We start from the raw sequence: 12,352 nt of genomic DNA on the forward strand, positions 1-12,352 counted from the left end.
GATGGCTTGCCTGTTTGTTATCCAATGTTGCATAAATACGAGGAACACTCTAACCAACATCCCCAACAGTTTGTGCCTCTTGTGAACTATATATTTGAGGCCTACCACACTGATTTTGTGGACCATCTCTCTTAATATGCTCCTTACCGCATGTCCAAAACTCCAACCAACAACCAACCTCACCTCTATGTTGTTGTTGTGACCCATGTCTCTGTCTAGCTGTATTGAACCTCTTTTTCGGTGCCACATTCTCTTTCTTGTCTGCATTATGAGGCTTTTCTCTTTTTCACTGCCATTTACCTTTACCTTTGTCTTTTCCTTTCCATCCTCGCTGAGATTCATTCTTACGCTTTGATTGTTCATAACAATGCTTCAATTTCCCAATAACTTACTCAAGTGACCGAGCCTCTTCATACTCAATCTAATCTCTAAATGCTAATGGAAAACCACTGAAAAATCATTGAACTTTAGCCTTCTCATCTTTAATATATTGTACATACCTCAATAGCTCCAGAAACTTAGTCATGTACTCTTCATCTATCATTGATCCCATCTTTACCTCATAGAATTCTTTGGCCTTACTGTCGTAGTACCTTTCTGACAAGTATTTCTTCCTAAAAAGCCTCTTGAACTCATGCCAACTCAAATCCTCTATCTTGATGTCTATGACCCACTTCACATATTCCCACCAAATGTCCACATTACATTTCAAACTAAAGATAGCAATTCTAGCCTTCATGTTTTCTGTGTACTCACGCAACTCAACGAATTTGTTCATCCCAAGTATCTAAGCTTATGCATCTTCTAGTTTCTTTACATCTTCATCAAAAGTAGGTGGCTTTTATTTCTTAAACTCATCTGACAATTATCCCCTATCACTCCTCCTGTAAGGATGATAACAATGACGATCATGATCTGAACCATAACTAGAATAGTACCTGTATCCATCACCTCTCCTATCTAGAGTATTCAACAACCTATCATCTCTAATAGTGTCATCTCTATCTAAAATGTGACCACCATGAGACTTAATTCCATCTGCCCCATTAGTTTTGTCCTCTTGTCCACGGCTGATCCGAAGTGGCCCTTGTTGCTGCAATTCTAACAAACTCTGAAGAAGTATAGCATTAACCTCTACTTGTTTCTCTTATGCCTATATGATCCTATCATTTTTTGCCTTACAACTCCTTATTTTTTCCTTCAAGCTTCTCAATGTGTCTTCCAAATCAAAAGAGTGCCCAACACCACATTGCTCATCTGATTCATAGGGAGAGTCTTTGTAGTCTACCATCTTGCTAGTCATTTCGATTTTTCTCCTACAAGGCATACTATGTAAGCTAAACCAAATCACAAAAAACCAACGCACCTTAGCATAATTCGGGGAGGATATCTCATCTGCAAGATCATCAAATAAGTGTGATACATGTATAAACATAATCATAATAGCATATAGACATATAATACATAAGCACATAACCATGTAACCATCCGTCTAACTAGAGTCCATTCACCAATACATGACCATATCAACTACATGTACCATGACCTCATGCATGACAACACAACAATACCACGTACACTAACAATACGCAAGCGTAAACAACATGTAACCAATCACACACTCAGGATGACATACTTCATACAACAACATCCTCTTTCACATGGAGACATCACTACACCCATGGTTGACACCATGCATATGCAACAAGCACATGTACCATAAGGATGATTAACACACATGAAAACAACATGAATACATGACCAACACATTGCCCATCTAGTCCGAGGGGTGAACCATGCTCTGATACCACTCTATAACACCCTCCTCTCACATCTACCCAAGTAACCAGCCAACCAGGGTAAACATGTGATGAGAGGCTAATATGATTGGATTCAACCTCCTATGTGACCTTAAGGAAGTGGAATCGACAGAAACACAACATACAAACCTTCCATGTTAGCTACAAGACTATTAGGAACCATCCCAACCACTTAGGTAGCTAGCCCATGGGTCCCACTGAAGTTTTTGACTACTTGACCTCTAGACGCTCCCATGCTATAGGCTTGCCAGCATCCAAGAGGCTCTGGATGCTCTCATGACAAGGCATGCCAATATCCAGGGACTATTTTTCTCATTGCTATTCCAGCATGCCCAGGATATTAGCCACTTTTTCAGGCCCAGAGTCTAGGTCACTGCCCATCATTGAATGACACTTTCAGAACAGTAAGATAACAGGGAAACAATGATGCAAAAGTAAATACTTGAACAAACCCTTATTAGATATGCAAGGATATTGGCCAACATTTTTGTATTTGGAGAGATTTTTTCCAACAAGAATCTCTTCACTCCACTTTATTTTGTTATCTTTCTATGTGATGAATTGGATGGAAATTTTGCACGCATGTTGAATCAAGAATCTACTTTTGGAGTTGTCCTTGACATGGTGACAGATAGGCATGGCAGTAAAGACCGTGGTAAAAAATTATGTGGATGAGGAAGTCTCTATGAGCAGTGATGAAGGTCATCATCAGTTGAATATATGTTTGTCTATAGAATCCAAATCGACACTCTTGATTTAGGATATTGTCTTACAAAAGGCAACGAGTTGGACTTCAAAAAGATTTGGGAGGTATTTGCAGTATAAATTTTCCCATTCTTGATTATGTTAGGGTCAACATTTATTGCAAGCATGTCTATGGTTCCTCGCTTCATTGGGAGGAATCCCACTCCTCCATTCTAGAAAATAAGAAGGAAGAGGCCTTGAGTTTGGCCATAGATTTTTTTCGCAAACTAGCCAAGCAACATGGGAACCCAACCCAATTAGTTATCAAGCTAGTTGATGTTCATTTATTCTAATTTTTTGTTCAGAAATCATTAGTGGTTGATATAGAGAAATTGAAGAGTACAGCTTTGAGGGGCTCTCTTAAACAGGAAGAATTTTTGAAGTATTTTAATTTGGAAACATTGTTGGCTCCAACTTGTTATATGCTTTAGAAAGCCTTGTCTCTCCTCCACTCAATGGACAACCTTTACTAGACTATAGGGTATCTTATACACCAATTGAACATGTTACTTACTCCCATTAGCCCTACATCACAAGATCTAGAACTGAAAGAAAAATCAATGTATTGTTAGACAATTGGCTTTAGTCATCCTTCAGTTTTAGAAGCATTGTATATCTTAGGAATTCAACCTAAAATAATGGTAACTTGCAAATAGTGTTTTTTTTGTAAGTTAACTAGTGAAATTGCATTGTAAATTTTTAGTAGAAACCGACACCCTTTGTGAGTTTCCCACGTGGAGGATCGTGGTTTTTTCATCTTCATCCATGTGAACTTTTTATAAACATATTCATCTTCTCACTTTTATGGGATAAGAGGGGATTGACAATGAGGCTTCTAATTTTGAAGCCCTATTAATCAAGCATGTATAAGAAAGCATGAGTAACAGTGATATTGTCTTACCACCTTGCATTTGATAGGGGAGAATTGATGATCAACTACTAGTTTTGAAGAGTATAAGCCACAACCTTAGAAACAGTGAAAAGAAGAGCCTCATGCTTGAACAAGAATCAAAGTTGTAGCCAAAGCCAAAGTTATGAGTGTGATTTAGTTTATGGTCATCTTCAAACTAGTATTAGGAGAAATTCCACTAGCAGAAGTATTCAGATTCTAGCCAGATTCAGAACCATTCCAGGAACTGCACTAAGAATTCTAGAATTGGTTGTAAGCCTTAAACTACCATTGGTTGAGACCCTAGTGGTCTCCCTTTTCACAAAAATAGGGATCACTTCCTCCAGCAAAAGACTTCAGCTTCTTGCCATATTTGGAATTGTTTTGGGAACTGCATCAAGTGTTTCAATTTTAGACCCCAATGGTCTCCATTTTCAAGGCATTACGGAGCACTTCCTCTAGCAGAAGACTTCAACTTCTAGCCAAATTTGGAATTTTTCTGGAGACTGCAATAAGCATTCCAATGTTGGTGTTCATCCTTAAACTACCACCTGTTGAGACTTCGATTTATCCCACCTTAAATCATCATATCAAAGAGAAAATTCAACCAATCGTTGTTGTGCATTTTTTGCATTTTTGTATTACATCTCTCTTCTTGGACTCATATACAGCCCTTCAGATTAAGGGGGGAATGTTGGACACCTAATCCGCTAAGGGTTATGGCGTCGAAGGTGAACCATCAAGGGGAGTCCAAGAGACCTTGGAAGATGAATTCAACAGTCACACAATGTATTTATATGCAACATCTTTGTGAATAATAAAGCAATTCATACTTATCTTTGATATCTGGTTGCACATTCCAACAAAAAAATCTCTAATAGAAATAATATATTTGTGGCCTTACATAACTAAGAAACCAAATTAAAATTGTATTTAAAGGCATAAGGCATCGAATATAATCTATTATGGATTAAAATCAAGGCTATAAAGATGATTTCTACCATGATATAGGTGTACAACACAAACTCAATCATTCAAGATCCCAAGAATATCATTATCTTGATATTTTGTGCTTCCCCTTAACAAGCAACTTTTCACTTTCTACAAACTTAAAAAAAGAAGAAGCAAACCAATCATTGAAAAGTGATTCAAACCCTTAATACCAATGACATTCAATAGAAATCGTAAATATCCAACTGGGGTTTGCACATAATTCTTCACCACCATTTTGTATTTTTGTCTGTCTTGCTTAGAAGCCACCTATGTTTCTAATGTTGCTGGAAATTTCATGGAGTCTCACCATAACAGTAATATAAAAGGGTTTCTATATCAGAAGATTAATCAATGGAGAGGCTCAATGTGTCTTTGCTTTCTTTTTCTGAAGTAACTAAAGCAAGATTAACAGACATAAAACGTATGTGATTCAACCCAGGAAATTTTTGGTTTTGACCAGCCATAATACCATACACAGGGAACCTAGAAACAAACAGGTAACATACGTACTATAGGTCGGGTAATGTATGTGAGGAACTAGCAGAGTAACATGAAGAGGAGTTACAAAGAGTAACTTAGTGTCTAAACTTGGGACTTGTGGCTCTAATACCATGTCAGGACAAGGAATAACTCTTGAATTGATGCACTTGAATTAATGTGAATATAATTATATAACATGGAGGTGTGACCTTTGGGATTCATCTTCCAAGGTTGCTTCCTATTCGAACTATTCATTTTCCTTATTTTACATATTTATAATTTATTCACCCAACCCTTGAGAATTAAGTGTCTAACGCACACAAAGGTGGTAATCCCTTGAAAATGCATAAGTATTGAAGTAGCATATTAAGAAGATAATGATACCTTAACAAAAAATACATCATTATGGATGAAAAAGGTATTAGAATGAGATGGAAATGGGAAAAAGGTATGCAAAAAGATATTGGACAGATGCAAATATAATGTCTATTTGAGCACCCGTCAAAAGGTATGTGCAAGGACAAGGATAACAAATCTTGGTTTCAAAAATACAGATATCCAAGATTGTTTCCTTAAGATAAAATTGTACAAACTAGAATCTAATGAACATCTCATAATTCAAACATGGTTATGGTGGGATACAAGCTAAGCACTTCAAGTAATAAAGTGACATCACTTGTAGAGGTTGTGAGACAACAATAAGAATTTTATATGGCTTCAATTCAACTATCCACTAGTATCATTGTAATTATATCATGGAAATATCATGTGCTCATCTAGATCCTCTATTTCATGTAGATATATAACATGTATTTCATAATTGCCAAAAATTATTTATGGAATCTATGCTCCATCTCAAACAATGAGACGAATATTATTATCTTCAATGTTCGAAAATCTCGAACGAGTTTTATTGTGTTATGAATATTGGAAGAGTCATCAGTCATTTGTAGCTTGTCAGTAAGAATTAGTCTAGCATCACTAGGAAGATCCCCATTCTACAAAGTAAACACTATGTTCTATAATTCTTGGTCATGCTTATGGAATAAAACTAAATATAACACACTTCAACAACACTGCTTCAACAATACTAAAAAGGATCCTATGGGACAAGGTCCTGACATCATTTTTTTGGCATGTCCAAATATACATGATCTATATTGGATCACTATATAATTCGCAATCCATCTTAATGCTTTTAGAGTGAAAAATTTGAACAAATAATCTTACATGAGTAGTTTTATTAATGGGATCAGATCTGGAGAATCAGGGTCTGAAACCTTCTAAGGCTAGTTTGTTGCCGTAAACGACACATTTTAGGGTTAAAAGTTTTCTTCTTAAGCGTCGAACACCGTGATACTATTATGCACTTAGAGACCTTTCCAACAATGCAAGAATCACGTCAATCATAGTTCCAATGCAAAAGTTTTGCCTCCCATAAGTTGAGCTATCGTGATTAACCACCATATTTGAAGAGGATGCCACATCAACTCTTGTTACTCATGGAAAAGGGGCTATCCATGTGGGGGCTATGAAGAAGACTTTAGAAAGGTCGATTTGTAACTCATATTGAGTGTTGAATGGGTTAAATTTAACCCCTAGTTGGCTATCGAGCTATATTATAACTGAACCACTAGGGGGAAAAGGGTTTCCATTCTATTTCTTTGCATTGTTGTTCCACAGTAGAGGAGAGTATCCAAGTGTGGATAGATACCGTGCATAACAAGGGGGGTTTCTATTATGTAGAAGCCCAAGGGCGACAAGTCCCATGCAACCTCATAGAGTGTGCCTTCTTCGTTGTACATGCATCCTTTCTATTCCAAATAAAAGAGAGCAAAGAATCATATCTTGGTGTTCATTGTTGCTTATAACTGATTGTATCCGCTTGTTCTCTATTTTCCACATATTATATATTACTTACATAAACATCAAAACAATAATAACAAAACTACAATCTAAAATGAATTAAACCTTCATAATATGGATATCGATTTACTTTTATAGATCTATTGTAACAAACCTCTAATTAAATATCTATAAAAGTTACAAATCAATACACACTTGTTGAAAAATCCCATAAAATTGTTCAACCATACACAATTGCTAAAAAAAACCCTATGAAATTATTAATAAACAAAATTATAAGGAAAAAAAAAAAACATAAAATATGCTTCCTTATTAAAATCACCTTTCCCTAAAACACAACTAAAAAGATATATATCATCTCAGGCTAAAATAAACATAACTTTTTTCCCTCCAAACTTTTTTATCTATATACAAACGTAATTTTTTTCTCTCCAACTTTTTTATCTATATACTAACCAAACATTTGTGTCCATCCAATTCTTCATTTAGAATTGGACTTGGCATACTGGGCTAATCATATAAATCATATAATTAATTTCATTCTTGAAATGCTATCACATACTTACCCTACCTAGTGCAACTACATAGCAGATAACATTGTCCATTAACCTTCTCAAAAGTGAAAGTTTGGTTAATTTACTTACTAAAAATACTTTGGTAAACCAAGACCTCCACCTCTCCTCATGATACAATATGACATAGCCCAAACAAGATAAATTAGCGCTCAACTCGTCATCCTAGTTGAAAGGCTTGCAATATTTCACCGATAAATAAAATCATCGTCAACCGATGACATGATTTATTAGTAACAGTAAATTACATTTATATTGATCACTAACCAAAGCTACTCATTAATTATATAAAGGTAATCACGGAGTTTCTAAAGTTACAAGATGTCGAATAATTAATCGCATCAAAGTTACCGGAGGTGGAATAATTGTCCGACTAAAGGTAAAGCGGCCAAAGAGGTGTAATAATTGTCCGGCTAAAGGTATAATAATTGTCCGGCTAAAGATAAAGCGGCCAAAGAGGTGTAATAATTGTCCGGCTAAAGATAAAGAGGCAAAATAATTAATACATTATTCTTTTATCATTTTCTCTGTTTATTCGCGCGGTTTAATAAAGTTTCAAGCTGGTTCCTGTTCGTATAAGCTAACTCTTCTTTGTGGTCTTTTTTAAGATTCCTTTCAATTAGGAATCTAAACATAATGGGAAGTTATGTATAAGCTAACTCTTCTTTGTGTTCTTTTTAAAGATTTTTTGCAATTAGGAATCATAATTAAATTAAAAATAAAGCCAAAAATTATTCTTATTCTTATCTTCTTTTGTTTATTCACCAGGTTCTGATACCAAGCTTAAAGCCGTAGAACAACTTGTTCTATTTTTATTCCTTTCTCCCGGATGAAGTTACGGATCAATAGGATGCTCTGCTTCAAACAGAGGCCTTCCTCGTTTGATATATCTACATTCATTCACTGACAGAGTCATCACATTCATCGGATCCAATCTCTTTGTCATCGCCCTTCAGTTTTGGCCTCCCATATTTTCCAGCCAACTACTTCGTTTCAACGTTCCAACTAAATCCCCGGACTTTTTCTCTCTCGCTCGCTCTGCTATCAGCTCATAATGGCGGAGGATATTGGAACCGCATTTCGCCTGCTGAACGAAGTTAGTGGGCTAGAAGGAAACCAGGTTGTTCTCAATACTGACTTTAGCAGTGTGAAAGGCTTGTTAGACCTTATTAACAACCAGTTCCAATCTCGGCAAAAGAGGCTCCCCGACCCTGTGGAAAGATGTCTGGGAAGGATCAGGGATGCCCTTACAGAAGCCAAGACTCTGTTCGCTGCAGCCCAGAAACAGCAAGAGCGACGGTGTGGCCTCCTTTTCTGCAATTCTGACCTCCCCGCGAAAATCAGAATTTGGAAAGTAAGATTCGATGCCCTGTCGCAAGAGCTTGAAATGGTTTTTTCGATGTCCTCCACTGCAGAGCAGATTGTGTCCTCAGCCGCTCCTCGAGCACAGCGCCTTCTTCAACCTGTGCCTGAATCCGGATTCGTGGGGGAGGGCATTGAATCTGCCCGGAAGGCGCTGCAGGGTTGGTTGGAGGGAGCTGGTCGCGAAGCTCGTGTAATCGGTGTATATGGTAAAGGGGGTGTGGGTAAGACATCCTTGCTCAGAATCATTTACAATACCTCTTTCAGTCGTTTCTTTGATCTCGTCATTTGGTTTACAGTTTGTGGGAACTTTGAAATTGAACAGTTGCAGGCTTCCATTGCGGAGGCTATGAATATAAGTATGGAGGAAAATGATAATGCTGAGACGAAAAAGATGAAATTGAGTGAATCTCTAGAAAGAAAGAAATTGCTTCTTATATTGGACAACATTGAGAAGGAAATAGATCTTAGTGAAGTGGGCGTCAGAATTGGGGATAATACTGGTAGCAAACTCTTAGTCTCCAGCCGCACCAAAGAAGTGATTAAAAATATGGGAGCAAACGAGGCATACTCCCGGGAGATAAAACCCTTGTCCTTAGATGAAGGCTGGGACTTATTTAAAAAAGGAGCTTTTGAAAATGGAATTGTACCTGAGAATGATATTATAAAGGCTAGAGCGGGAGAAATTGCCTCGGATTGCAGAGGCTTTCCGCTGGCCATAAATGCAGTTGCTGGAGCGATGAGCTTTAAAAAGACTGAGAATGAGTGGAGCCAAGCTTTAGAATCGATGACAAAGACAGATGCTTCCGTCCCAACAAATCTCAGGGCCATCGACGCAGAGATTTATAAGGTGTTAAGATGGACTTACAATGACTTGTCAGAATCCCATCCAGAATCCCATCTAAAGATTTGTTTTCTAAATTGTGCAGCATTTCTGGAAGATAAAGAAATTGCTGTGGAGACGCTGGTGCAGATGTGGGAATCGGAAGGCTTACTCAACAAGCCAGGGACACCTTATTTTATGGATGCTGGGCGGCAATGCATTGATGAACTGGTAAGAAGGTGCTTGGTGGCGCGTGTGGAGTATATTGTTGATGATGACTATCACAGTGTCGAGTATTTAAAGATTCATGAAGCTTTTCGTGAGCTGGCAATTGACATAGGCCAAAAGAAGGAAAAATGCTTATTTGCAGCAGGTCAAAAGTTGCAGAACTTTCCGACTGTTTCCAGTGATCGCAGACGAATATCGGTGGGCTATAATGCTATTCGTGATGTGCCAAATGATTTGAGATGTTCAGAACTGAGGAGTTTGGTTTTAGCCTCCAATATTCGTTTGGAAAAGATTCCAGAAGAATTTTTCAACAATACCCCGTCTCTTCAGGTTTTGGATTTGTCATCCACTGCAATAAAAGGATTGCCAAGCTTGAAGCAACTAAAACAGCTTCAGTTTCTCAACTTGTCTAACTGCTCCAAGCTTGCTGATTTTCCTGACAGCCTCTGTAGTGTCCTGTCACTTAAAGGTTTGGATTTGTCATACACTCCAATAAAATCATTGCCTGAGAACTTTTGTAATCTATCTAGTCTTCAAGTTTTGAATCTTAATTCTTGTATAGAATTGGATGCACTGCCGAATAAAATAGGAGGTCTTCAGAATCTAAAGCATCTCAAGCTGGATGCATGCTTTAGTCTCAAGAAGATTCCGGAAAAGATTTCTCAGCTCACTTCATTGAACACTCTCATTTTGCCATTACTGGAGTCTACTTGTGCAATGAGTGTGGAAGATCTCTCAAAGCTCTCCAGTCTCAGGGAGCTGACAACGGTGGTGAAATCAGATACTGCACTGGGTATAATGGATGAGATGAGAAGCTTAACATTAGAATGTGACAATGATGCTGATGCAGGTGCAGGTGCAGCCTCTGAGAGTGGTATTCTCCAAAACATACGGAATATGAAGAAATTGCAGGATTTTCATCTCATTAATTATCAGCAGGCAACTCTACCCAACAGTATTTGTAAGTTACAAAATATCAGAGTGTTACTTTTGCGCTCATGTTACCAATTGAAGGCTCTTCCTACCTTGGAGGAGACCGAAAGTGAAACTGCAGGTAAGTCTTTTCCCATGTTAGAAAAATTAGTTTTAAGAAACTTGCTCAAGTTAAAATCCCTAGTTGCAGGGTCATCTGGTGAGTGGAATGAAGGAACAATGTCCCGACTTCAATTATTGGTAATTATCAATTGTCCAAAATTGAAAAGTTTTCCAAAGGGAATGAAGCTGCCTAATTAAAAGAACTACAAATTACTATGTGCAATCAGTTGACGGAGCTGGACATTGGCAGTGGCAGTTATCCAATGTTAGAGTCTTTAACATTGGATGAACTAAACAAGTTAAAGAATATAGCTGGAGGATCTGATGAGTGGAATGAAAGTACACTATCTAAACTCCAAATCGTGGAATTCATTGATTGCCCTTTGTTGACGAAATTGCCGAAGGGAATGGAGAAACTATCTAGCTTGAAGCAAATTAATGGAGAGTTTGAGTGGTGGCGAAGACTCACTTGGGAGAATGATGAGAATAATGAGATGAAAACAAGTCTTTCTAAATTGTTTGTGATGATATAAAAATAAAATGTTTACATCTTTATGATGATATAAAAATAAAATGTGTAAACATGATGATTTAGGAAATAACCGCATCAACCATCCACATCTTGTCGGATGGTTGCGCAGAATAATGTATTTTTGGAGGAGAATGGATGGATATTCCATTTAGCATATATACAGATCTCAGAACCAACAATCTCAGAACCAACCAGCTGATATTTTATCAAAGAAAAATCTCTGAATCAGATATCTGGAATATGGAGGTAAAACCAGATGCTGAATTATCTCCATCCAGGATTTCTCCCTCCCTCCCTAGCTATTAACTCCAACTTTCCATCGCTGATCCCCAGGTATGTCGTTTCTGTTTCCATCTTTCAAAATTTTCTGCAAATTTTGTGTTCATGTTAGCAGCCTCAGATATCTGCTGATGACCTATAAGACTCCTGGATAAGGCTGTTATTTGACATAGGACTCTATATTTCTTTTCTTGAAGATATGTTTATCTTTCTTTCTGCAAGCCATTGGCAGACTATACTGACGGGCCAAGTGTCCTTTTCTGGAATTCTATATCTTCCATCATATGTTGAAAATTTTGTACAGATTAGTCCGCTTCATCAAGCACCAATGATGTACATTTTGTCCATTATATTCCTTATATAATAGAATTAAGTTTTTTTCGCTCTGAAAACATGATGATTTAGGATGATATAAAAATAAAATCATTTACAAGGATGTAAAAATTGATATCATTGTTTCTTTATTTATATAAAGATTTATGTTATTTTGATATCATACTGAAATGTTGTTATATTATTATTTTTGTTTGTTTTTAATATATGGCCAATTTTATATTTTTGAGTATAATATTTTTTAAATTTCAAATCAAAATTGTGAAAGGGTAATCTTTGTATTATTTATTTATATTAAAAATATTTAAATTAACTCCTCATTTTTTACCATTGTTATTATTATTATAATCTCTACCATGTTTTAATTATTTCATAGTATGATTTTTCATCATTTTG

The 12,352-nt window shown here is 36.8% G+C and overlaps 1 protein-coding gene across 1 annotated transcript; it reads left to right on the forward strand.

The window, feature by feature from the left end:
* The first annotated feature begins 8,127 nt into the window (after positions 1 to 8,127).
* On the forward strand, positions 8,128 to 12,005 carry LOC149189576 (disease resistance protein RPS5-like). Its single transcript, XM_089411848.1, has one exon. The coding sequence runs from the start codon at positions 8,419 to 8,421 to the stop codon at positions 11,008 to 11,010; it is 2,592 nt and encodes an 863-aa protein (XP_089267974.1). The 5' UTR covers positions 8,128 to 8,418; the 3' UTR covers positions 11,011 to 12,005.
* Positions 12,006 to 12,352: the final 347 nt, after the last annotated feature.

This window comes from Pinus tabuliformis, chromosome 3_1, assembly GCF_031772625.1.
Source record: "Pinus tabuliformis cultivar Carrire ecotype Pingquan chromosome 3_1, CPIR1, whole genome shotgun sequence".
NCBI lineage: Eukaryota > Viridiplantae > Streptophyta > Pinopsida > Pinales > Pinaceae > Pinus > Pinus tabuliformis.